This window comes from Ixodes scapularis, unplaced genomic scaffold (genome assembly GCF_016920785.2).
Source record: "Ixodes scapularis isolate PalLabHiFi unplaced genomic scaffold, ASM1692078v2 ptg003145l_1__unscaffolded, whole genome shotgun sequence".
NCBI lineage: Eukaryota > Metazoa > Arthropoda > Arachnida > Ixodida > Ixodidae > Ixodes > Ixodes scapularis.
The window spans coordinates 1-27,908 of NW_024610299.1; the positions used below are offsets into that span (position 1 = coordinate 1).

Here is a 27,908-nt window from a genome sequence, read left to right on the forward strand (position 1 = left end):
TACAAATGTTTTGTGTGTTTATTTTTTTTTTTTCAGAAATTTATTATTTATTATTCCTATAATAAATATGGCTAAAAATATAATCAAATGGCTCGACGTCAATCAGCTTCTAACTCTGGCACAAAACTATTGAATTGGCGAATTCCAAACCTCGTGAACATTTACCTTGACCTCATATACGATAGGAACATACATCCTCTCCGGAAACCTTCGAGAAACACTCGAAGACGTATTTAATTAATCTTTGATAATGGATTTTGATGGAGTTTAATGTATTTGACGACATTTATTTCATATTTTGTCGTTGCGTCGCATTTATTTCCATCTCCCAGGGAATTTTCAGTTTGCACGTTGTATTTGCGTTGCTCCGTTGTAGCTTTCCTCGAGTTGCAAGTGTAGCCTGGTGCTAGGGTCCCAGTCGGGCGACATTTGCCGTCACCTTTTCGCCTCAGCTCCGAGGCAATTTTGTAGTGTCAACATTTGAAACGTGCGATCCTTTGAATCGCTGCAAAGATCCGGTGAGCCGCGAAGCCCGCAATCTACGTTTCTTTTTTCTTTTTAAATTATTGGTGCGTAAATTATACGGCAAATCAGGTTTTCTGTTCAATTCGAGAAAGAAACGCTTCCCGCTATATGTAGGGGGCAAGTTGAATTGGCGTTTAATTATGCGCCAATACAGCATTTCCCGCGAGATTTAGCTACCAAATCCCAACGAATGGACGCGTACGGTGTCACGGTTTGGCAACCTTAATTATGCCCTTGCGTTTAAAAAGGAAATAAAAATATTCAGCCGCTCCTTCGATCTACCGGTTAAACGGCCCTTGTGCAAAACGCAGTAGCGTGTCAGGTACCCGCGTAACGGGACGTCTCGCCATCGGCACATTCAAATTCGGAGTTTATCGGATGAATCCGAATCGGCAACCCAGTTTTCCGGCGAGTGTTTCTCGGAGGATCTCGGATTTGTCCGAAAACACGAAACCCTCGATATATCGTCTACTTCACTTCGCCTTTTCATTTCCACAAAGGTTCGTGCGCGGACCGTCTCGACTATCAAATCTGACTGGGCTTGCCATGGTCGGTGAAAATAAGGAAGGAGTACGCGTGCGTAGCATTGATCGGCACTCAAAGCGCGAGCCAGAGCCCACCGCTTTGATTGTATTTCCCCGAAAACCGTAAAAAATATATTTTAGCTGTTGCAATTTTAGATGGGTTGCTTCCGTTATCTCGTGCTCGCTTTCTTCGCTTGTTGGCCTTTAGACAGATTCTTTTTTTATATATATGGTAGAATGGAAACTTTTTTCGATTTGCTTTGTCAGCGTCATGTTTCGATCGGGACGTGTTGTGGATGTTTTACGCGGTAGCGCAAAAAGAGCCAGGACCTATCGCGATTGTTCTGTAGTATTGGTCGATTTCAGCTTCCATAGCCTGGCGCAGTGCAACGAAGACGTGGATTTAGGAGCAGTAATTTATTCATGAATGCGTAGCGAATTACCGGTTTCAGTTCAGCTAGTTGGCATATATCTATGAGGAAAGAGCTTGAACATTCAACACTTACACACAGACAGGATAGGACATGCACAGAGCTGTATCTGCGGATCCAATCTGGTGCAGAAAACAAAAACCTCCGAAATAAAACAAAAAGAAATATATATATATATATATATATATATATATATATATATATATATATATATATATATATATATATATATATATATATATATATATAATATCCGCAGAAGTCGACAGCAAAAAGCTTTTTTGGTATATTCCCAGAGGTGATGATACTGATTTCATCATCTGAGGACACTCCATAGCGTCAGACATCCATTCCGCTGCTTGTGTTATTCGACGTGGTTCGTCAATACGTCCCCTCGTGAGCACAACGGTTGAATGGTGCGAAATATTGAATTCTCGAAATCTTCCATGCGTGCTCTCCGGTAGGCAATTTTGTCTGCCAAACCAGAAAGGAAGGAGGGGTGGCGGCGGTGATTGAATGGTTAGGTCACCGCAGATCTGAGCCCGTAGCGCGAAAGCTCGCCCTATAGAGTTGAGAGGTTCGATTCTTCACCCCCCGTCAGTTTCGTCCTAGAGCTCTAATCTGCACAGCCTGCGGCGATCAAGTCGTCGATAAATTCCGCCGCCGTAACTAGTAGAGTAATTTTTAGTTCGCGCATTTTCTCACGCAGAGTGAATGATGTGACAGTGGTTTTAAACCGGGCACTTCGTCTTCATTGGAGCATATATGCAAAATATTTCGTCTTAAATTGTGCTTTCGCTTAATTAATATGTCTACTAAGTGTAGAAAGTAAACTAGCGTATTACGTATTGCTTGGTGCTCACGGAGCACATCTTTCTTCTGCTTTTGAAGCACTCAAGCGATTACATTACGGAACCGGTCACTGCTTAAATCAACAACAACAACTAACCTTGCGGCAAGTTAATCAATTTTATTTTGTTACATATTACTAGAAAATATGCAGGGTTAATTACTATGCTAACGAATACCGTGTTTACTCGAGTGAAAGCCGCACTGTTTATAAAGAAAACCTGAGGATTCGCTCTTCCGCGGAGCACGCGGATTGTGAATCACCGCGATCGACAACAGGACTTTAGCTGTTTACAGGACAGAGATAACGTCTTCGCACGAAGATACCATCTATGAAGACTGCATTTGTATAGAGAATCGTGTTCTAGATGTGATTATTTGCTATGCTATTTATGCGCAACGCAATGATTGGCTGTATATGTGTTCTGTGGGAATGTAGAAGCAAGGGCCTTGTTCATTATAGTGCGGCTATTGCTCGAGTAAATACGGTACCGTTCTATCGGACGATGTGAGTGGCAATCGTTCCGTCTAAACGTGCGGTTGCTTCATCAAACGAGGGTTAGCAAATGGCTCTGTTTTCCCGAGGTTTGTGGAAACATTCTGGACATGCTAAAACTACAATGAACAGTCCACTAGGCAGAAAACAGTCGTCCGTTTCTTATTGCCGTTCGATTTGGGTCATGTTCTCCGTCCGAGTAATGTTAACGAGCTAAACCTAATTAACGTTTGGAATACACGCTGACATTTAGCGTCTGCCTGGCTGCGCACAAGAGCGATTAGGGCAACGCGCGTTCCAGAAAACCAGTTTACGATCAAATTCTTCGTTCAAATAATCTCGCAGAAGTAGCACTTTTTTATATTATGCGAATTACTCAAACTACCATCAATCGACAAGTTCACGTTTTGAATACCTCTAAATACTCGTCCGGGAGTTGCGAAGAACCCAATATAGCATCAATGCAAAACGTCGCTTCTCTCTTACTGGTCGAAACTTACTAAAAACTTCTAACTAAACAACCCGAACGATTTGTGGTAGTTCCACGAAGAAGCACACAACGAACACACCAGGTGACATCATTTAATTGACCTTATCCGACGTTACCCTTCCACCGTATGGGGTTAGCCATGACGAATTGCTCCGGACTAAACAACCCGTTTCTAAAACGCAAGCTCTGACGTCATCGAGTAAGCGCGAGTAATCTTTCGAACGCCACGGTGCGAAACCTCTACTCCAGAGTAGGATCGAGTGCATTGTTTTGAACATAGCTTTCGTCTTTTCAACCCGCTGTCTCCCTCCAGTCAGAACGAACCAGAGCGACGTCTGCTCCTCGTGCAGTGTCTCGAGTTCGAACACCATACGGCGGCTTTCGGCCTTCGAAGGCGTTCGAAGAGGGACGAGTAGACAAAAGCAGCTCGCCCTCGCGCCTACCCACTATCCTTCGAATCAGAGATGGGCACTCGGACGCCGACAAGCTAACATCTCCTCGATAAGAAATCCGTAGCGCTGATAGAGATGTCACCGGCGAAGGCCAACGCTAGGCACAGATTGGACAGGACGATTGCGTTAACCTTCGGCTCAAACTTGACTGGAAGCAGAGCGCTGACGCAGCACTCGTTTTCAATCTGTGTCCAGCGTTGGCCTTCCCTGACGACGTAGTCTTATTCAGTACTACGGCCTTGTCTTGTAGGCGGAGTTCCAACGGGCCCTCTCATCTCATCCTCTCCCTCACTTTTCAAAATGCGGGGAGCAAGTCGTCTGCTTCTTGGGCAGGAGTTGCGGTGACGTCTGAACGACGCCGAGCTCCGATTGGCTACGATTGAAAGGGTAGTGGGTAGACCTCAGTGCTGTATGCCTAGCGGTCTACCCACTATTCGTTGCGACCAGGGACTAAAGGTCCGTTCACACTCTTATAGCGAGTTCGTTTCACGGCACTCGTGCCCACGCGTGCCCACTCGCAGCGTGGAACGGGTTCTTTTCGGCCGGCACTCCACGAGCGGTTGCACTCTCCGAGTTCGTTTCAGCGCTGACACCCCACGCGTGCATGCACTCGCTGCACCGAGAAAATCGGGAGTGCGCCAAAATGCAATCCCGTCATGCCTCTCTCCGGCGGGGCCGGTGAAAAGCGGGAGCAGACGACGAGGGTTCGTCTGCTACGACGTGTCGCGGAACCGAAAGGAAAAACAACAAAAAAAAAGTAGATTTTCTGATAGAAATCGCGTCCCGCGGGCAACAAAATCAAACGCGAGCTTGAATTGTGAGCGTCTGCTATTTTAAGAAGGAAGCCATTGACAACCCGTGATTTATTTGCAGGTTTTAAACCGCTCTGTTGCCGTACAAACGCTGAAATGTACCAATGTGTAAAGAAATGCTCAGAACAAACGCAACAGCGGCCCCCGAGATGTCTATCACCATCCGTGTGTGCGTGAAAAATTTAACATTGGGCGACAAAACTCCCCCAGCAGAAACCTCCGACTGCCCAATAAGCATCGGAGAAAGCTACACATGGTGACTTTACCCGAGGATTGGGCAACATCATCATGTTTAACATTTACCTACGTCAGCTAACTTGCGCCGTCGTATTTTGTTCGAGAAAGCTCTCGTTCTCGACGCCCTCACCAAGGCTAATATTTAATCCACCTATAATGACGATCCAAATCGAAAGTCCCAGTTTTGCTGGATATTCCAACAGTCTAGTTTTGAGCCGCACCCTTTCAGTGGTTCCCGCATAATACCATGCCCAAACGGATCAAGCTTCTGCTCGGACAGCATCATCAGTTATCTTCAGCGTAAACGGTAATAAGAATTGAAAGATCGCAACCAGCTGCTTTGTAGGCAGCTGGTTGCGGAAATTTACGCCGTCTGTAACTATCTCTACGGCAGCCGAGCTGCTTGAAGTCATCGCAACTATAAACTACAGGTTGCAGCGACCAATGTTTGTAGATAAACGTTGGTAGCGACTGCATTCTCGCAGTCCTACGCATCACTCCGAACGGAAAGGCGCTGGTTTCGGTTTGAAGTCGGTACCTTTTCTACAACATAGATGGCGGCAGCATCAGTCTTCTGCACTCGGTGCATTTGGCGAGTTCGTTTGAGTCCAGTTTTCCGTGCAACACTCTGCGAGTGCGATGCATTCTGGGAGAGAACCCGAACGGTGCCAGTGCGTGTGAAACGAACTCGCTATTAGAACCGAGTACGACCGAGAGAGACTTCTTAGGATCGGATGCGATGCAGCGGAGCTGGTGCTAAGAGATCGCAAGAGGCTTAAAACCGGTCTGGTCTCTCTCGGTCTTGCTCGGACGCAAGAGTGTGAACGGGCCTTAAGAGCTCGGCTTTCCGACATAATCGAAACTCCTGTGCTAGACGCAGACCAACTTGAGCTCCACATAGCATCGGCCAGTAGTCCTTTATCGACTATGATTATAATGCAATTAAATGCAAAGTTGCAATCGCGCGGGACAACAATGAAGAATATAATCTCTGGAGAAGGGGCAGCAAGAGGGACAAAGATCAAACACAAGTTCTGTGTTGGTCCTTTGTTCCCCTTCTGCAGGGATTATTGGGGCCTTTATCGACTGCCGGCTACTTCCGAAGAGCTTTTTTTTTTTATTATTCAAGAGAGTCTAAATTGTTTCAATAAGCGACCAAAAAAGTGCCCCCTACCACCGCCCCCCCCCCCCCCCCCCCTCCTAAAAAAAGAAAGATTGGCACGCTGGGAATTTACCGTAAAAAAAAAGTACAATGTTTGAAATTATCTCTAATTTTCTCGAAGAAGCCAATTGGTATGTTCTCTCGGTTAAGGACTCTAACTCTCTCATGGGATCTTCTTATTGCTCGATCGATCTAATAAACTTTGGAGCGTTCTTGCGTCGTTTTCAAAGGATTTATGACGACAGCGATCCCTTTCTGTTGGGGAGAATTCGTAAAGCACTGAAGCTTCGAACGCCTCCCGCTCTATGACACACCTGCCCCGAAGGTCTCGTAAAAAAAAAAAACACTGAGTTCCCTCATTCCCACATTCCTGCCTATGGACGGCGTGTCACATTACAACTCGCACAAAGTATCATGCAAGTAGAAAGATTATTTAAAAAAAAATTCAGCGAGCCGAGTGAATGCTACAATGATCCCGTCCTTCGCCACATCACAAGGAGACTCCACTTGAAACCACTAAAGAGCTCTTCCGCTCTACGAGGCTTATCTGCAAAGGCGCTGCACAGAAAAAGCGGAGCCTCGACAACCTTGGAGCCGTCGCCCGAGGCACCATCTCCCGAAAACCGTCGCCTTGGCAACGAATTTGAATAGCCTCTCGGCGCCGGCCTGGCGTTCCCCGCCGACGACGATGATTAAGCCGCGGCGGCAGTATATAATATATGGCGACTATTTTATTCTTATTTCGGGACCAGGTTTTTCCCCGTCACTCTCAATTAGTGACTTTACGAACCTACCGAGGCTCGGCCAAGTCCGACTTTATTTTAAACTTTTAACGTCCATTTCGTAAAAAGTCTGGCCAAATTTAGAAAATTCTATCGTCCATTTCGTAAAAAGTCTAAACAAATTTTTAAAAAAAACGAGTGGCCGCCATTTGGCGGAGGAAACGTTCAACATTTGACGCCTATATATTGTTTGATTGATTTACATTAACGAACGAAGTAAAGTATTAAAATTAGGTGTTTTTAATTCTATATATTGGTAATATTTTCATCAGACGTATACACACCAAAAAGCGGCCGTGACGTCACGACGCTGCTGTGGAGCTGCAATTCGCCAATGCGCATGCGCAGTCCGCGCTCCACTTGACGCGGTTCCTGCGCAGGCGCAGTGACGACACCTCGCGCGGAAACTGCGCGTTGGCCTTCACCTCGTGTGTTTCCAGACAGCGCGCGTTGGATTGTACATAAAACTAATTTCTAAAATAGATTGTTCTCCAAAAACAAAAAGAAATTGTATCCTTCTGTGTCGAAGTCAGGCAACACTTTTCGTACGTTAAATTTCGTCGAATATCTTTCCTAAAAACAGAGATTAAGAGATGCAGGGCGTTGCGAGCCGCCGGGCATCTAATTATCACTGCGCAGCCAATCAGAGTGCGGCATTGGCCGATAAGAACACCGAGAAATTAATCTTGAATCAAGAAGCGTGAACTTCATAAACCACCTTATTGGGTAAAAAAAAACAAAAACAAAGGACATGCAACTATACGCACGCTGAAAACGACGTTGTAACGTTTTATACGTATTTCTGTCGACTTAAAACTACGATGCCACTTTAATGTTTGGTCGTGGTTGTCTGCCACACTTTCCCTGTCAGATAATAGCATATAACTGGTATTGTTCCTTTCATTCTTTTTTAGATAATCTTTAAATAAACAGTGTTAAGATTGAATGGATGTGGCGCCCAGCCAACACCACCCAGACAGAAGGCCTCCACACGCGTCATCATAGTCAGATCGATCGAGGCGAGAGATTGGGCACGAGTGCTGCGTCAGTGTTCGGCTGCGGCTCGTGGCCAATCAGCGCGTCGAAGGTCGGGCTCGGGTCCAATAGCCGACCGAGCGCGATCCGACTATGATGACGTTTCATAGAAGAAGAGGAAACCATGCGGAGGCCTTCTGTCTAGGTGGTGTTGGCCCAGCCCCGACAATATTTCGTACGTTTTATTCTTAAGATACGTGCGTAACAGAAAGATTTTCTTGCATCACTTTAAATAGTAAATTTAGCTGATAAAACTATAGAATTTGTAATTTTTCTTTATATAGTTCAAGTTCTTCACTTGGCGTTATGGACTATATCCTGCAGGGCAGGGTCGGCCCTAGGGGTGTGCGACCGGGGCGGTCGCCCAGGGTGCCGTCCAAAGGGAAGTGCAGAAGCGCCCCCTTTGTTGATGTCTCTTGGATATCGGGTGAAACCCGATTTTCCACCCAACACAGAAATCGAATTGCACTATTTGAAAAATATTGTGCACCGTAATAGTTTTTAGGGAACGAAGCGCTGTTATAGGAACACATACGCTAGCTCCAGACCTGCGAAATGAACCTAGATTCTATTGGTTTTAGTTAACTGCAGTGACGTGGGTCGAGCCCCAAAACGTCGATTTTATGGCTATCGTGAAGTATACTTTACCCTTCTTTTATCTCCGCTTCACCCAGTTAGAACAAAAAAAAAAAAAGAAAGAGGAAAGACAGGGATAATGAAGTACTCTCTAGAATCTACACATTGTTTCGATAGAAAAACCAGATATTTTGTTCTGGTTGAACTGGAGTGATACTGTTTTGTATTGGAAAATTATAGACTGAACTATGGTGTTGAAATATTTTTTTTTTCTGTCTTTAATTCAGGGTCGTCTAAAATCATACAGGGCTAGTATAAGTACGGAGACGCTGCGCAAGCGGAATATTATGTAGGCAAAAAGCATTATAAAAAATGATGAAATGCCACGTGAGCTCTTATATCGAGATAATCCTTTATGTAAAGGGCCAAGCGAGCTGGACAAGAATGACAAATTTGTGTTTTCCTTTCTCCCTCTTGTTCCCCTTCTCCAGGGATTATTTTCGAAACTCTTATGTCAAGCTTGTATTTTATCTTGTGTACTTTAATGGCTTAATTGCGACAAATAATACCATATACTTCAGGCAGGTCAATGTTCTGTTTTGTTAACTATACCTGTAGCCCTCTATGCATAACCTCAGATATTCAAGATTCCAAATAGTTTAATGAAAAACCCGATTTCTCCTTGATTACAGTCTGGGAACAAAGCGCCCGTTTTTTTACCGCTCAATTAAAAAAACAATATATATATAGAACACGAAAACGAAGGAAATTAGATATATCTGAATCGAATGGATATATATTTGATTTTTATTTATTAGAGCGCGCTTTACGTTTTTTAATCCATCAGTGAGTATATAAATCCGTAGACACACTGCTTATACATCAGACAAAGGACGCGCTGTTCGCCCCAGACATCATGGCAGAGCTACCCCGGACTCGACTCAAACATGTCAAGGCATGTTTATCTTATTCGAACATGTCTGGACAGTTTTTGTATGGCCCATGTTATTGTCATTCAGGAAAGAAACATACCTTAAGGAATGTCTGCAGCCTGTCGATTTTATAATGCACGCATTAGGAGTGCGACAGAGGCCTTAAGGTTCGCAGATTCGCTCAACTAGTCGAAACTCTAATTCGTCAAAAGTTCGCGACATTTCTGCTACCCGTAAGAAGCGCCCTCCACAGCCAGGGTCGTCCCGAGATGGCTGTCAGAAATTGTCGCCTGATTCCGTCGGAGCATCCGAGTTCGTTGCAAGGGATCTACTTGGAGGCGGCTGAGGGCAGCCGCAGTTGGTCTTCTTCATTGTGCGCGTAAACAGGAGGAAATTGCTCGTGGGGGCTTAAAAGACCTGGAAGGGCGCCGTCGCTTCTGAGCGAAAGTCTGAGTCAAATGGGCTGCAGGGTTTTAGAAAGCGAGAAGGGGATGTGACTCGGACGGCGTGGACGCTACTCTCCGCTCTAAAGAGACAGTACTTGGTCAGTCCTATACGTGCATCTGCTGGTCCGAGACTTTAAAGGTGCGTTGACTCGTTTTTGTACCTTTTTAGCGCTGTGAAGGTTCAGAGTTTATGAAAGAGAATAAAAGCCAAGGCTTGGCGAAGGAATATTACGTTAGCGTGCGCTTCTGCGCCAATTTATATTTCGGAATTTATACCAGATTAGAGTTCAGCGGCAACAAAAATGATTTGTTGTGTTGTACCGTTCTGAAAGTTACGGGCAGAGGTGATGTGTTGCGAATGTTGGAAAAGAAACAGGTACGATAGACCAAGTGCCCCTTTTAAATTCGAGAGCATTTCTGAGCGAATCATACACATTGTCACGTCCATCAATCCCTTTGTAACCAACATTGCAGGCGGCACGTATCTGTTTATACCTCCTTCAATAGTGCCTATATCTGATTATGCGCTCAAATAATCCGATATGATATTTTAGCTTCTGAACGACAAATGAAGCTACCAAGGGCAATATTATGTTTGTGTACACATAGTAAGCGAGAAATATTTGAAAATCATTACTGCTACAACATCAGTCCTTGGTTGGTCTCGGGACGGTCGTCCGCCGGAAGGAGAAACTTAGATTGCACATTTATGCGAATTCGTCTTAAATGCCACACATATCGTAAAAATTCGGGGGAGAATATTAAGATTGCTCACGTGTAGGAGTGCTATCGCATTCCTACACGCAGCGCATTTCTACAAGCAGCGCGCTACGCCTTCCTTTTTCACACGGCCCTCCGGCGGTGGCGTATCACTCTCCCCCACTGCGCAAGCTTGGCACCACCGCCGGCTCAAAGGCTTCCGTGACGATGCATCTGCGTTGCTGTGCTTTTCTTCGTGTTTTAATTTTGAGGCGCGTCCGCTTTCACCTTGAGCGCCCCGCCCCTTCCGTGACGAGGCAACTGCGCTGCTGTGCTTTTGGCCAATGGGAATTCAGCTGCCGGTTTGCTGCTACAGACGGGTACAGACAACGCCGACTTCGCTCCGTGGGACAGTTAAAGGGATACTGAACTGTGAAATCGGGTCGACGTTTTCGGTCTTAATCGCAAGAATGGCACGTCATTTAATTTTTACTGGCGCTGGTAAAGCGAAAATACCACGTAAATTTTAATAAACCGGAAAATAAGCATTTTAAGGTGCCCCTGGTGAGCGTCTCCGGAACCTCGCTTCGTGACGTCAAAGACCTCAGAGACTTTGCGCAGCTGCCTCAGGAGACGCGAAAAATCACAACTTTGTTGGTTTGCTGTCACCTGTGACCTGCCGCGTTTACCTCGAGCTCGGTGGCGTGGTTATGGCGACACGTGCGTGCGCCAAGAGCGGCAGCAGCAGCAGCAGTAGCTGCAGCGGGAGCGACGCAGTACCGTCGGATGAGGAGCGCGAGCACCTGCCAGCGAAGAGGCGTAAGGTGCTGCCTTACGCCTGCGACCCGTCCGCGACGTCGGACAGTAATGAAACTTCAACGGAGCCTGCAGCGGAGTCCTCGCCAGACGCTCTGCCGCGAAGTGACAGGCGGCGGCTACTCAACACACGCTGGTAAGAACACGCGCACATGGCGCAGCGTATGTCTTGCATAGGCCCGGGAGAGCGATTGTTTTGGGGTTGCGCGAAGTTGACTTGCAGCCTCGAAGAACCGATTGTTTTGGGGTTGCGCGAAGTTGACTTGTAGCCTCGAAGAACCGATGATAAATGGGGTTTTATATATTATGTTATCAGGTGTACTAGTGACTGACATGCTCTTGGTATCGCCGAGCGGCGGCAAGTAAGCTCCAACCTGAACTTATCGGCTCCATCGTTTGGGCTACAGAAAGATGCGCCTCCTTTTGCTAGAAACTGTCAGTGCTAAGGCAGGGGCTACCCGTGCACCTGTCCCGCGAAGGCGCTTTAGAAATTGAAGATGCATCAGCTGCGTGCGGGCTTGAACCTGCACGTAGTGCCGATACACCGTCGAAGTACTCACGTGCGCGCTGTACGTTTTTTTTTTTTTTTTTTATTATGCACGTGTTTGCGCAATGCTGGGCCCCAGGTTGGGCACTCAGGCCTTTGTGGCATGGGCAGCACTGCTTTTTTGCGGCCCTCTATGCCTGGGTCAAAGATTCCGGAATATGAATAAAGTATTACTATATTATTATACGCAAAAATGTAGCTGCTGTATAGTGACTGCATCGTGGTTGTGGATACTCCCAAAAGGCATCCGAGGCTTGAGCAGTGTTTGGGTGACACAATTGGATTGAGAAAAGAAAGAGGTAAAGTGTGTAGCCACACCAGTGCCCACACAGCATTACAGAAATGTTGACATATGCACTAATTCATGTTTCTACCTTTGGGAAACAGGTGCTGCTGCGAATCCCGGTGTGGCACCATGTCCACACCAGTGGAAAGTGTGTGCTGCAAGGAGCAGTGCAAGGTCAAAGAGAAGGCTGGGAGCCTTCCCTGCATCACGGCACACAGGCTCTTCGAGCTGTACTGCCTGGACAGGGATATCCTGGACCTAGAGTACAGGAAGCTGAGAGTCTGCCGGCCTCTCAGCACAAGAAACATAAAGGAGATAAATGCGTACGTACAGTGAAACTAAATTACTATACTTTTTTACTATCATGTGCACCGCTTTGTAAATAAAGGGAGGATGCAAAGCGAGATTTGCATTAGATGAACCAGAAAAGGCAGTGCCTCAATGTTGGCAATTGAAGTTTCCGACACAGGCAGGTTTTTATTCGTGGCCTGAAAAACATACCCAAAATTTAGAAGCAAACCATTCATTACATGCTTGCTCGCTCGAATATGCATGTTTTAATGAAACTACAGCTTGTGGCGTCTTGCTGCTGGCCATCGAACTAAAAACAATGAATGCCTTCTAGTTCCAAGTGGATACCTGGCAGTGTAACTAAATAACTTTATTATGTTATCATTGCAGTAAGTACAGGTACACGGCATACTGCCAATTTGTTTGGTGGATACACGGAAGGCTCGGAAAGGAGAACCGGGTCACCTTGCCCAGCTGCGTGATGACCAGGGTCCGCAAAGAGTTCCCCGCCCCGAACCCTGCAGACTACACGGGCTTCAAGCAGTCAAAGTGCTGAGTAAGTTTGCATGCTATCTACCTTCAAACCTCCTAAATATGTATCTTTTCCTACCAAGCACTTGGGAGCAACAGCTTGCACGAGCAGTACATAATTAATGTTAGAATGAAGAGATCAATATTTGACATATAAGAAACTCACTGTTTATTGCAAACTAACCAATTTTTTACTTTACAAACAATGTGTAACAACGATCACAGACTGGAGACGAGGAAATGGGCCAGAGACGTTTTGAAAAGGAGCTCATGGCAAGGAGCTAGTGGCCTGGGAGCGCATGGCCCAGGGCTTGTGCTCGGAACACATGAGATTGACACGTCAGATCGAACTGCTTTGTTGCTTGTGCATAGTGTAAATAAATGTTTGCATCAACGTAACCAACAATGACCACCAGAAGTTCATGCATTTTGTGCGAAAACCCGCTACGTAACGATTCGACGAAGGGAATCTGGTAGACCGAAGCAATACCTATCGAACGACAGAAGCAACGTTCCATCGAGACAAGACTGAAAGGTCATGGACATCCTCAAGAAGAAACGGAAGACTCTGCAAACACAAGTAACTAAACTCCTCAGCGAGGCAAAAGAATTATTTCAGCTGACTCCAGCAGTCATCGATGACCTAGAGATTTTGATTGAGTGCATAAGCCTCTCTCGGGATCAACTCGGCCACGTAGATGCCGCGATCGAGCCTTTGATTACCGAAAGAGACGTGAAAATGGAGTTCACGCAAATCATAGATTATACTGACAAGATTGTCACATGCCTCACGAAGCTCAGAAAGAAGGCGAAGGGCGTGGAGAACAGCCAACGAGCAAGTGGTCCCTCGAACGATTGGAGAGCAACAGCCGTAGAAAGTCAAGCTTCCAAAATTAGAATTTATCAAGTTCAACGGCAACCGGAAGAATTGGCAAGCATTCTGGGAGTGAAACCACAATCCACGAGAATCCGGAACTGACTCCATCGAAAAAGTTCAATTACCTGAGATCAGCGCTTACCGGAGATGGATCAGCTGCCATCCGAAACTACAGCCAACCGCTCAATGCTATGCGGACGCGATCGACCTTCAACAGCAGCGGTTCGGCAAGCAAGAGACTCTGGTACACAACCACATGGAAAGTCTGATGGACATCCAGAAGGTACCACTACAGGGCAATGCCCGAACCCTGCGTCGTTTGTACGACAGTCTTCAGGCGCACATCTGGGGACTTGGAGTACTGGGTGTGGGCGAGGAATCCTACTGCGCCATGCTCTACTCGCTCCTACTGCGAGCACTACCGAAGGACATGTCCCTGGACTACAACCGGAAGATGTCGTTGGAGGACACCAAGAACGCCACCGCAGTGACGGGCATCAGTCCCGAGTCTCCAACAGAGAATGTTCATCTAAGAGCTCTACAGACTCTACTCAAATTTATTCGAGTTGAAGTCGAGAGCTGGGAAAGGACGTCAGAGGAACAACAGGACGACTTTGGCGGTAAGCCTGCAATTCGTTTCCCTAAACAAGAACTGCCGAAGAAACTTTCAAACTACACAAACCTTCGAAACTCTACCGCAGCGGCCTTGTATGGCAAGACTGAAGGCTTAGAGTGTTAGTTCTGCAAATCCGAAGAACACGCCACACCTGACTGCAACGCCAATATTGAGCTCACTGAGAAAAAAAAACAAAGATTACAGGCTGGCAACAGATGCTTTCGTCGCACAAAAGCAAACCACACGGCGAGAATGTGCCGAAGCACGCCGTGTTGCACCAGGTGTCAAGGATGGCATGCGCCTACTATGTGTGACCCGGATTACGTACTGGAACGACTTTTCGCGGTGAATAAAACAGAAAGCGAAGATAAAACACCGGTCAGTCTTCAGATCAATGGAAAGAACTGCAAGCCAGCAGTGTTCTTGCAGACGGTGACCGCATGGGCCGAGAACAAAAACAAAAGAAGACTATCCCGAATTCTTTTTGACAGCAGCAGTCAACGTTCCTTCATTACGGAGGAGCTGTCCCAGAGACTCGGTTGCAAACAACTCGGGATGGAGATCCTCACGTTCGGCGTGTTCAGAGGCGAAAGCACCGAACGTATGTTTCGCAGGGTGCAGCTTACTTTGCGGGACCAACGGTACTACAAAAAATATGAAATCGACATGCTAGAAACATCTACCATCTGCGAACAAAATCTCCCGAGCCCAGATTAATCCATCGTCGCGACATTAAAGGAGCTCGGTTGCTTAGTAGGAGATGCCATGACCGGACTGGAACATCGGGGCATCGATATCCTGCTTGGCCCGGATCACTACTGGGAGTACATCATTGGAAAGATTCACCGACAGAGGAAGCTTGACTGCAGTGCAGCCCGTATTCGGATGGGCGGTTCAGGGACGAAAAGGGTCAAGCTCCCCGGTTATTAGTTGCTCCAGGGTGGTCATGCGGAGAACGGCGGTCCAAGAGCCCAAACCCATGCCAAGCCTCAAGCAATTCTGGGAACTTCAGAGGATGGGTGTCATCGACGCATCGGTGGACGATCCTTCGGACAACGATGTCATGCGAGACTCCGAAACTATGATCGCCAAGACCAATGGGAGGTGCGAAGTCGGCCTTCCATAGAGGGCAGACATCAGGTTGGCAAATGACAAGGTTGCTGGAATGCCACAGAAGAACTGCAATGTGTGACATGGCACCACCTGCCGGGAAAGGAGAACCCCGCCGACCTCATGTCACGAGGTCTGACCACCTTGGATTGGTCTCCACTCCACTCTGTTGTTCGGGGACCAGTTGGTTGCCGCTGCCAGCTAAAGAATGGCCCAAGGAGAAGCGCGAGGAGCCACCTCGATATAAGCTCGAGGAGAGGGGACCGAGAGCTGACATATTGGACATTTCAACACCATCTGCAACGTTGCTTGATGTCACCGCATTCAGCTCAGCTTCAAAACTCAACAGAACAAGAGTGTGGATGTTTCGATTCCTTCACAACGTTAGGTCAACGGGAAAACAATCGGGGCCTCTGACTGCAGAGGAAATCCAAGGAGCGCGGACATATTGGCTAAAAGCTAATATCGGCGTTTGCCGCCAAGCTTCGACGTGCGACCAGCAGAACCGAGACCCCATCCACTTCTCCTCTTCGAGACTTCAGTAGTTTCATCAACCAAGAGGTAGTGCTTCGCATAAGAGGGCGACTCCGATCGAACAACATGACATACGATGAACGAAACCCTATCGTACTACTGAAAGAGCATCGATATTCCACGGTACTTGTGATCGACGCTCACAGGATGGTGTTACACGCAGGAGTAAGACACACTCCAGTCCAGCTCCGCGAGAGGTATTGGATCCTTCGGGGTACGAGAGCTGGTGAAGAAGATGCTGCGCTGTGTGTAACGTGCCAGCGATTTAGTGCTATTCCGGCGAGTGCTCCAGTGCTCCAGCGGGACCTCTGCTGCGTACGAGAATGACGCAGGCTGAACCTTTCGAGGTAGTTGGTGTAGATTTTGCAGGACTGCTGTACATACAGGCAAAGGACGTCGTACATCACGCTGTTCACTTGTCCAGTGGCGCGGGTGGTCCACTTGGAGCTCGTACCAGACGTTTCAACGAGAAGTTTTCTTGTAGCTGCCCGTAAGTTTGTGTCATGGAGGGGACTTTGCCGCATCATCTACTCAAACAATGCGCTAACCTTCAAGCGAGCCTCCAGAGACCTGGCAGAACTTCGGAAGATCCTACGACACTCAGAAGTGGTGAATCACTTCGCCAATGCAACCATCGAGGGGAGTTTTATTGTTGAGCGTGCTCCTTGGTGGGGAGGATTCTACGAGCGACTGGTTTGATACGTGAAGGTGGGACTAAGAAAAGTGATCGGGAGAAAAACTATGAACGCAGCAGAAGAGTTGTCCACAGTCCTATGCGAAATTGAGGCGATGCTAAATTCTTGTCCCCCAACATTCGTTTACAATGAGCTTGACGAAGGCCAGCCGCTCACACCGACTAGCTTTTTCAGGGGAGGACGACTGACAGCACTTCCAGTGGCTGAAAGAGAAGACTTTGCGTCGTCTCCAGAGATGCTCCGAGAAATATGGAAACAAAGGAAAGCATTCTTTAACAGACTCTGGGTAACGGGAGGTCAGACTACCCGAGAGAACTTCGATCTGCCCTTGAAACAAAAGGCCAGCAATCGCCACGTCTGGAGGTGGGCGGGCTCGTCCTTCTGAAGGAACAGCTCCCACGTTTACTCCGGAAGATAGGAAGAGTTGAAAAGGTTTTCTGTGGGCGAGACGGCAGGATTTGTGCATGTATAGTGCGCCCGGACAGGGGCAGTCTTCTGAAAAGACCAACTTCTCTATCCGCTAGAGATAACAAATTTAAAATGGGGTAACACCCATTCGGTGGGGAGTCTGTACCAACAATCGGAGACCTAAGACGAGAAAATGGGCCACAGACGTTTTGAAAAGGAGCTCGTGGCAAGGGGCTGGCGGCCGGGGGCTCGTGCTCGGAACAGATGCGATTGACACGTCAGATCGAACTGCTTTGCTGCTTGTGCATAGTGTAAATAAATGTTTCAAGTTCCTGCACAATGTACTGTCAGGGAAAAATGATATGCAAACAGAGGAGCGCGTGGCTTGCGGTACAGGTTGCGCTGCCTGGAAGTGAGCCTAGGGGCGAAGGTGCGTGGCCTACTCCGATATGTTTATGCTCTCCGCTTGGCGCTCCCTAAGCTTCATCAGTGCGTCTCTTAGTGCACTGAAAGCTACCACCTCTATCTTTGCTCGCTCCGAGAGAGTGCACGCTTTAGCTGCTACAAGCAGCAAGCTTCCTTGTGCCGCATGCGCCGAGTGAGCAAAGATAGTGGTGATAGCTTTCAGTGCACTAAGAGGCGCACTGCTGAAGCTTGGGGAGTGCCGAGCGAAGGGCGTAAACTCATCGGGTAGGCCATGCACCCTCGCCCCTAGGCTCGCTTCCAGGCGGCGCAGCTTGTACCGCAAGCCACGCGCTCTTCTGTTCGCATTTGATTTTTCCCCGACAGTACATGTTCCTTCAGCTTCAGCTTAGCAGTTGAACCGGGAACGGTGGTTAGAGATGAGCAGGTCCTTGTTGGGGCGTTCATATCCACTGGACAGAGTTGGGGGAGCCTCGACACAGTTGGCCTTTCGTGCAGCTCGGTACGACGGGTAGTGGCAATTGAGGGCGAGGGTTTCCTTCATGAGCTCTTGTACATAGGCTGAAATTAAGATTAGATGTTAGAAGCTGGTAGTTGTACTCGTTTTGACATCTTACCGTATGTGCAGGGCCCTTTCATGGGAGATGCAATCGGCCTCTTTGTTTGTTTAGGCCGCTTGACCAGGAACCTTTTTTTGCCTTCCTTAGTAGTCGCCTGTGGCCTGTCGCTGTTTTCGTTGAAATGCAGCGCTGCCACAAAGACTCTGAAAAGTTAAGACTTTAGCGGGCACATGCAAACAATTGGTTAGCTTGCATACCTTGCCTGCATGCTCTCGTAACCGAAGTGTGTCGACTTCGGTGCGAACTGGTTCACAGTGCTGTGAAAGCACTCAGTTGCGTAGGTTTGCGCTGAGGTTGAGAGCTGCGGGATGTCCTTCAGCAGTGGCTTTGACAGCACGATGCTCTTTAGCTTGTCGTGTGCCTGAAGTCCTGGATAAAGTAGGACACTTGTATTACAGACTGTGTGATTTCAAATCTGCTATTACAACAATAACACTAAGGCTCATAAGAAAAAGTAGTAGTTTTGTGTAATTAAATTAAAAATATATGATATCCAGAGGTTAATAAAAGGGTTAGAGCTGATGAGAACAGATTAAATTGGGTAAGTTTAATAGGCTGCTACCAGTCCTGCTTACTGCCTGTGTTTATGATGCCTAGATTTTTTTATCGAATAGACCAAGCGATGCCGATTTTAATTTTGCAAAGGCATGATGCACCAAATCGTCATGCTTGGTTGACTCGTGTGCCCGAACATGTAAGTACAGGTCCCAGCGGTCCGTATAAACACCGCGCGGTAACGATGCACGCGGAAGAAAGCTGAAGCTACCACCTATCGGCTCACTCCCCTCTACCAGCAGTCATAGGTTCTTCCCTGGCTGCCACACGGACTAACCAGTATAGAGAGCCAGTAAACTTGCCACATTCATAATCAGACACCTTGAAACTAAGAACCAGTACAACAACTTGGTTGAAATTGTTAAAGAATTCAACCTGAGGCCAATTCAAAAGTTTTATGTGTGAGCAAATTGCGGTTCCACTAGAAAAGGCACACCAGGGCCCGTTTGCTTGAAGCGCTAACTATGGCTACAAGTTGACTGCAGTACCTAGGCGAGGGATTTTGAAATCACGCGACTGGCTCGGTAGAGATGCGGGGAAACATGGCAGTGCCCCGGTGAGTTAGCGCTGCTCGCTTTGGAACTAATATGTCGTTGTAGCTGCAGTATCGGGTGCGTTAATCAGCAACGAATGGTGCAGGAGCCTTCACTTTGCCTTACCTCACTTAAATCGCAAAGCATGAGCAATGACCTTGCCACATTTTTTAGTCTTTCCATTCTGGCCATTTCTAAGCCTAAATGAATGCGATAATTGTCAGCATGGCAACGTCTTTGGAAAACGGATTGCCTTGACTGAATCGGCCGGGTATTCATACCACACAAAAGCAGACAGCGTCGCAGCAGACCTTTTTCTAAATACCCAAGCATTGAGGAGAACGCTGAAAGTGTAATTCTATGGTCCACGAGCGCTGGTCTTCCTCTTATAAACGATTCAAAGTAAATAATCATAAGGCTTTGACAAGCATGCGTGCAAGGCAAAATTTGTTTTAGACTTGTGGGCAGACCAGCATGTCTGCCCACATCTGATTGCGCAATGTGTGGCACTGCTATCGGCCGGACCTGTTTGTTTGCAAACATGAGTTGGTGTATACTTCACAGCATCACTTGGTATGAAACACTAACATGTCAACACTGTTAATATGCTGTGGTCTACTTGCCCTCAGGAAGCCACTTTTTCTTCCCCAGGTCTCCGTGCTGGCACCTTGGATACAGGGGGTCGGCATGTTCGTGCAAGTCAGCCACGTGTCCCACCAGGGAAGTCCACTTAGGAAGGATCTCCTCTGGCGCTCCATCGCTGGATTCCGCACACCAATAGAGGTGCTTGACAGTTGCCTGCACCCAGTCTTGGAGTCCCACAAGGGATTTGAGTTTCCCAGCTGAGACCATGCGTTTCTTGATGCCTGAAAAATGAAGCATAGTATTCATTCTGCTAAGCACCAAGCTTACATTGCCAGAAACAACAGCTTGACAAAATAAAGAGTTCATAATTATGAACACCAAAAACAAGAAAAACCCAATCCTGCCCCATTTTCTCAAGTATAAAAAAAACATGGCGATACCTCACTCTAGGACACTTTACTTTTTAGACGCTTTCGTCGAGCGTAAAGTTTGTGCCTGCTGTCTTCGATGCTGCGCAAATAGTTACGGGACGGAAGAAACATCAAAACCCAAGCAGTTTGGGCTCCAAGTCGGCATGCGCATGGCCTGGTGAGCGAGATCGTTCCCAACCGCTCTGGGGACGCCACCTCGCCCAACCTTGCCAACCGCGACCGGACCCTGAGGCCGAAAGGCTCTGGCACAGCCAGGAACGGCACCGAGGTTGGAGCTCCTCTTTCTGCCTAGCATGCAGTGCTCAGAGCTATCGGCGTCTGTCCTTGCACTGAAGGCTCTAGGGACTCCTTCGGACACGAAGGTCCTATTTCGCGAGGCCTGGACAAGGGCCGCTTTACCGAGCAGATTTGCTATATGTCGCTCAGATAGTTTGACAATAAAAGCTTGCGGTTCTTCTCTGGAGAAAATATTGCGGGCGACCACACGGACTGCTCTCCGCCGCCGCCGAGGGTGGCTGCCGCCATGTTCTCAGCTGTTCGCTTGCTCCCAGAGCGGGTGCCTTCCCATAATCCTCCCCGATCCAAATTGCGATGCAACCTCCATTTACATGTTTTGAATAAACGTGCATTCGCCATCTCAATCCACCTCTGTCTAGCGACTTGAATGCGATGCGCTCTCCTACTGTATTGTTTGTTTACATCACCGCATTGAATGCGACAACTGGATTCGATGCGACTAAGCCGCATTCATGTAAACACGGCTTATGTTTCAGCTTATATTGTACTGCAGCGAAAACTAGAAGCGCAAGCTCATGGCCTTGGCAGCTGCTCCTGCTGCACGAGAGCTTGTGCCGCCGAGCAGTTGCCATACAGCAAGGAGCTCCCGCTTGTAGCCTTTCCTGCAGTACAACATACGCAGAAACAAAGTATAGTGACAGGCAAGGGTAGGAGTGTTCTGCAATTAAATGTTTTTTTTGTTTTTGCATAACCTGGAACCCCGATTACTTCTGGCTCACCTTTTGCAACGTGCCAGCAGTCGAACATGTGCCGAATCTGGGGGTACCACTTGGCAAGGAATGACTTGATCATGGAGTGGCGATCAGTGATGATTCCTCCCACAGTCAATCCATTGGCTTCACAAATCAGTAGAGTCCTTTTCAGGCCCTCGAGCTCCATTGCCCAGCTGCCCTTCGTTTCGTTGGACTGAAGTGACAAATAAAACATTGCATTATCACACCGAACATGAAGTATCCAGAACGAAGTCAACTAGAGCTGTTGAATGAGACAACCCATGTCTGAAACAAGTTGTTTTCGCCATTCATTTTCAATTAATTACAGAAAGGTTTCATTCCAGAAGAACAGAAGCATCACAACATTTATAGCAGGGGAAATTTACCTGCACTGTTTCCACATGGAGAACCTTCTTCGTTGACACGTCGACGACGGTGTACGTTCCATATTTTGCTGAGTGCCCGGGGGAGTCTGACCGCCCATCACCAGCGAGGACCAGTTCTCGTCCACTTGCTTGCTCGAAGAGCTCGTTTTGTTTCCTGTTCCACACCTGGAAGTTTATTTGCAAAGACTTTTGTAAACAAACATAAATCCTGAACATGCTTTTCATTTCACCTATAAGTATACTGCAAGCTTCTTTTCTTTATGTGAACGTCCATGGAAGTTCAGCATTTAAGTTTGAATCCCAGTAAATGCGATCAAAGCATTGACAAATTGTAATTCGTCTTTCTTTCTTTTCAAAATGAGGGGATGAAATGCTCCGAGTCGTGAGTATAAATATTGAAGGCACATATGCACTACTAGGTAGATTGGCAAAACACTTTACTTTATATTATCTATGCAAGGGCTAGTTGATGAATAGCTTTTGACATTTTCCGTATTGAAACTCAAGAAGCATAGTTTTGCACTTATTTAGGTCGCATACACCCCTGCCTGTTCAGGTCTTGTTCCCCTCGTAGCAATCAACAAGGACAGTTTGGCTGCCGAGGAGCCGCCTTCTCAAGAGCGGGCTCGTTTTTTTAACCTTGAAGAAATGCCACCCCGTATAAAAAATAGAGTACTCGCCGATTAATCTTTACGATCGGCCTGGGAAACATTTATTTTTTATTCTTTTACTTATTCCCCAAATCAAAATCTGCCCTTTACACTGTACACTTATCCAGTAGGTGCAATCAGTCACGAAGCAGGAGAATAAGAACTAATTAAAAACGTTGCCTCCACGTTTAGAAACACATAGGGCGACAATTCACTCACATGGAATGCGGCGAGTCTTCGAGCTTGAAGTATGTGCCATGAACCCTGTATATACTTGCTTTGCCCACACAGTTGGTACCTTTCCACCCCAGGAGTGTGGTAAAAATAGGTGCAGAGGAACAGAGGACATCTCAGCTCTCCCTATTTACAATATTTTCCAGCACATAAGTTGTTTCTTTCCTCAAATTCCTGTCACTGCATCTTACACAGAGGTGCGACTTACACCGCTTTTTTTGCAAGTATAAGCCATAGCTGTGCAAGGCCGTATCAAAGTTACAACAAAGGAGAATCGGCAGAGCCTGTAGTTTGTATGGCATCGCACAGACCTAGATCCATTAGATGTAGCCTCGGGTGCTGCAGTGTATTGAATCGTACAGACCTAGATCCATTAGATGTGGCCTTCGGGTCGGCGGATCAGCTTTTCCTTACAATTGGAACCTTGGCAATATGCCGGCTTCCAGCAGAGCTTACAGCCGGCCATATCAGAACAAATTTCCCACGGTAGTTCGCAAGAACATTGAAGCTGGCTCTTACTTGTGCTTATATTACAATATACATATGACAGCTTATCAATGCAGTTTTGCCTTGCGGCCCGTATAAAGATGTGCCACCTATAGACGTTTGCAAGTACGGCCTCGGGGCGCCGCCACCTTGCCCAGTTGGAGTGCACTTGGGCGCATTAAATTCGATTACGATGCCTCACTAAGGTGTCGTAATCAGACTATGGCCGCGCCCAAGCACAACCCAACTCGGCAAGATGGAGGCACCCTGAAGACGCACTTGCAAACATGTATATATCAAGCTTTTTGTAAAAACAGCCATTTATAGGAGTGTGTGACTTGTAGACAGAAACATATGGTGCTTCCTACGCATGTACTACACCATTCAGGATCCCATAGGAGTGCTGAGCCTGAAATATTGGCACCTAAAATACACCTCTCACAGGAAAGAAAAAGCTTGAAAACGTGCCATACCTGTCTGATCGCTGGTAGAAGGAAGGCACCCTGAATCTTAAAGTATGTCTCGTACGATAAACAGGGCACGCCCATCTGGTGGAGGAGCCTTAGCACTTTTTTGACGATGCTCCCAGAGAAGAGCGTTGCTGCAGCTAGGAGCACATCGCCCAGGGCCCTCCTATTCACTGATGGTTGGCTGGTCCAGGTGTGTTGGTGGCCATTGTTGCACATTCTGTGCACCCGGAGACATGTCCCTCTGATCTTCTTCTCTGTGATGCGGCACAGTGCAGTGCACTCGGGACAATTACCTAGTAGCTCGTCCAAACAAGACTCGAAAACAATAAACTTTCGTTCCGAGACGTAGTCGATGCTTTTGCTGCTTTCATGCTGACTGAGTGCGCTGTCAGATGCAGTGTTCTGCTGTGCATCCCTGGAATAAAAAAAGAAAAGAAAAAAGCAACCTCTTACACACCCTCTCATACTCGTCACTAAAGATGACATATATCCGACTGATACCAACCTCAGAAAGCCGGTGTCGGACATCATCATGAGGAAGCTAGCGTCAGAGGGGAGGTATAGGCTGTCTGCTTCCACGTGTGGCTCTGGCAGCTCCGTGGGACACTCTTCAACAGACTCTTCCTGGCCTGCACTGGGCAGCTCATTGTTTATTGTTGGCAGCTGTGGTGGGTCCGGTGGTGGAGCTGGTTGTCTGCGCACTGGCGGCTGCGGCGACAAAGTCAGCCCTTCAGGCAACATCCAATCCAATGGAGCCTGGGGGACATGATTTGGTGAGGAGCATCGTGGTGTCACGAGGACAGGATTCGTTTGGGACTTTCGTGATGAAGTCTTCAAGGTGACTTGTATGCCTGTGCCATCATAACGTGTTACAACGATCTGAACAATGCTGCCTTCTGTGAAATTTCTTCTTGCAGATACATACCTCGATTTCTGTAGATGCCCGAGGTCTGCGTAGCAGCGTTCCGAAGGTCAGGTTGAGCCTGTTTGGCATTACTGATGGAGGGGGCTGTTCACAGCAGAGGAAATAAAGTGTCTTTCAAAACAAAATCATCCTTGGCTCATGTAATCAGCAATAGGCTAGATTACCCTAATTTGGCAGAATTCAGTACTAAAATATGTCAGCCGAGTAGTTTCAATTGGCGCACATACCTGAGCTCGAACAAGGTTCTTCGATGCCAGCATTTGCATCATGCATTGGTTCATGTCCAGAGTCAGGACCTTGCTCAGTGTCGTCACCAGAAGGGGTTGACGATGTGCTGACTTCTTCAGCGATGAGTGTGGCCTTTGCTTGCGCCGGTGCCTCCAGCAATTCAGCAATTATCTATAAATGATAGGCATAAAAACTTACAACATGCAAACAAACACACTGTCAATATGCTGCTAACACCCAGGTTCTGCTCAAATGAGGGTGACTGGCCCAAGCCCTTATCTTCGTTAGGCTCATGTCACTCTGTGTACCCTCCTCATCTTGACTTTGCTTGAACTGGTAAGCAAATCACACCGTCAAGTGCACAGTCATGAACACTAAGATGAAACGGTCGAATGACGACCGAGGTTAATTAGTGGCCTTGCCTCGAGTCGAGAAATTGAACAACACTTGTAATAACCTCTTGATTGGGGTGCAATTGTCATAAATGGTCAGCTGGTGTTCTTAGTGAACTTTATAAATAAACACCACATTCCGCGAGATTAAGACAGAGTAACTCAGCAAAAGATTTCGCAGTGTTTATTTTTGTTCTAAATTGGCACGCGTTTAGCAGCATCTATTTTTGGCACTAGAATTGATTTTTGCTGCAATTTAATTCCATGCACCACCAGGTTTTTAGGCATTCTCGGCACTTGTCGACGTGAAGCATTACTGCGAGCATGTATTCAATGTATGGGAAGAACATAGACGAAACAAGATCTTATAAACCGGCACACTGTTTACAAAAAAGCCTGCATTTGCCCACACCAGGTGTGGGGACTGTGCGAACGCAGAAACCGAATTCACGTGAAGTGAAGCCTCTGCGCCTGCGCAGTGCCGTCAAGAGTGCCACCGCAGCTGCGTGACGTCAGGGCCGCGTGTTGGTCTATAACTAAGATATCGTCATAGTAATCAGAAATATAAACAAGGGGTGGAAATATGTACCATAACAAGGTTCTCATTAAAAAAAACTGCAGCGCTCTTTTTCATTTATTTTCCGCAGTTGAGAGAAACTGCCTTCCAGGTTAACACTGAACAGATGAAGCGACAGCAGCTTGACCACCTCATCAGGGAGAGCAGACCAGAGAGGAAAACGAGTTTTCCAAAACAGAATGATGTATACAGGCACACTTTTCTAAATGGCGTGGCACTCATACTGTGAGTACCCTATTCCGAAATTCAACAGCATCTCCTTATGTGCCACAATGAAGAATAGCACATGCTCAAGATGCCGCGGAGTTTGCACATCCTGCTCAAGCTCGGAATATACCCGCTGCAAACCAAAAGGAAGTACGTAGATCATCAATTAACCACATTCTCCCAGGAATGGTTCAGCTCGGTCCTATGTGCCATTTTCAGGTAGCCCAAATCAAAATTCGATATTTATTGGTTTATGCCAAATTTCTCAAATTAAAATTAGCTGGCATTTATCAGTAGTAATAAAGATAAATACCAGCCTTCACAACTGAGCCAAAGGTGCCGGCGCAAGCTCGTAGCTTCAAAGCAAGTTTCTAGCAAATGAGCCCGAAAACCGAGTGCCATCGCCGCAGCTACTATACTCCGTTTCACCTTATGTTGTACCGCAACGAAGGCAAGAATCGCGAGCTCACAGCGTAGGCAGCTGCGTACTCTGTGAGCTCGCAGGAAAGGCTACAAGCTCGAGCTTGTAGCCTTTCCTGCGGTACATCATAAGGTGAAACAGAGTATAGCTGCAGTCTCGCCATGTACACGATACCGACAGTGGAGCACCTGCGATTGGCGGCAACCTTTAGTCCGGCTAAGGGCACGATAGCGAACACGGATATAGTACACACTTACCCTGCGCGACGCTGCTAGCGAAAACGCGATCTCGGCGTTTCTCCGCGCTCGTCCTCAAAGGCGAGTTAGCAGGCTTGCGCTAACAGCGTCGCGCAATGTACTACGCTAATCTCACGACCACTCGCATTCGTGCTTTCCTCTCAGAAACAAGCAGAAAAATATTTTAGTAACTGCGCTCACCTCTTTCCGTCGCCGTTTTTCCACGGCGCCGCTGTGCCGCTCTCGCTTGCGTTTTCGCGTGAAGAGCGATGGCACCACGTCAGGCTTCAAATAGGCCTGTTTTACAGGCAAGCCCAGACTTTGCAGCAACTTCGGGCTCGTCTTGTAGTCCTCGTCTTCGAAGTGCTCCGTGCAAAGACAATCGCCTTTGGCGGGCTTCCATGTTGGCTGGGAAGGACGGGCCGCGCGAATCCACAGCTTCCGCAACGTGGGCTCACTCGGAAACTTGTGCGCAGGCCTGCCGCTGTAACATACGCTGTTCGAGCAGTCTTGTGCAGCGCAGTACCGCGGCATAATTATTGAAGAAACTGGATCAGAATGAGGAACACTCGGCGCGGTTCTCCATTAGGACTGCAGCGGGACAACCGAGTCTGCCAAGGAGCGAGAGGTCTGTGACGTCAGTTCCGCTAGGGCTCCTCCGCGGTGGCGTCAATCGCACCGGCGGCTTCCGGCCGACGGATTGCTCGAACGCGGCTCTTCAATCAAAGAAATATAATAATCCGATCACCATCCCTTGGTATGGTCTTGATTTTTAGGTATAGTAACGTCCCGGGCAGCTCGTCCGGGGCTTATTTTGAAAAGTTCAGATATCGGTTCAGTATCCCTTTAAGGCCTTCGCGTTAATAATGACGCATTTAAATTGCCGTACTGCTACAACAGTTCTTGGTTGGTTTGGGGGGGGGGGGGGGGCGAAAGGGGGGGGGGGGCTCGTTCGTGTCAAATTAACAGTTCTATCGGTCGATTACTTTGGGCACGCCGTCGCAAAATATTTATAAAATTATCGCGGTACTTTCTAAGCAGTTCATTACAGTGCCTGGAAAGCGGCATCGACTGGTGTGTTTAGCGTCCTATCCCGCCAGTGCATCAGAAGTAGCCTCGAAGTGTTAATAAATGACGTCACAAAAGCCTGACTCTCATGTGGCCGCACATCCTGATCCTGGCGGTTGGGGGCTTGATGTCAAGGCGAAACGTACGAGCGGACGTGAGTGTCGCTGCCGTCGCGCAGTCTCAACCCTGGCTGCTGAAGCAGCCGCCGGCTGAGGGACCACTTTTCAGGACGACGTAAACAAACCGGTGGTAGACGCGTTGGCAGGCACGATATAGTTTGATGAAGGAACGTTTACCCAGGGCAGGTCGGTA

At 47.5% G+C, this 27,908-nt stretch overlaps 2 protein-coding genes across 3 annotated transcripts; one reads left to right on the forward strand and one right to left on the reverse strand.

Moving 5' to 3' along the window:
* The first annotated feature begins 11,061 nt into the window (after nucleotides 1-11,061).
* On the forward strand, nucleotides 11,062-20,036 carry LOC115317843 (P2X purinoceptor 7). Of its 2 annotated transcripts, XM_040212194.3 has the most exons (4): nucleotides 11,062-11,400; nucleotides 12,199-12,420; nucleotides 12,779-12,944; nucleotides 19,942-20,036. In XM_040212194.3, exons 1-3 carry the CDS (start codon nucleotides 11,159-11,161, stop codon nucleotides 12,942-12,944), a joined length of 630 nt encoding a protein of 209 aa, XP_040068128.1. In that variant the 5' UTR covers nucleotides 11,062-11,158; the 3' UTR covers nucleotides 19,942-20,036. The 2 variants fall into 2 exon arrangements, with proteins under 2 accessions (XP_040068128.1, XP_040068129.1); XM_040212195.2 differs by lacking the exon at nucleotides 19,942-20,036 and having other exon boundaries at nucleotides 12,779-12,989.
* LOC120836235 lies at nucleotides 17,912-27,356 on the reverse strand. The gene is made up of 11 exons (XM_040212192.3): nucleotides 26,730-27,356; nucleotides 24,695-24,866; nucleotides 24,468-24,551; nucleotides 24,048-24,393; nucleotides 23,546-23,957; nucleotides 21,703-21,867; nucleotides 21,323-21,509; nucleotides 19,914-20,156; nucleotides 18,400-18,571; nucleotides 18,200-18,345; nucleotides 17,912-18,143 (listed from the first exon to the last, which is right to left on the reverse strand). Exons 1-11 carry the CDS (start codon nucleotides 27,060-27,062, stop codon nucleotides 17,971-17,973), a joined length of 2,433 nt encoding a protein of 810 aa, XP_040068126.1. The 5' UTR covers nucleotides 27,063-27,356; the 3' UTR covers nucleotides 17,912-17,970.
* Nucleotides 27,357-27,908: the final 552 nt, after the last annotated feature.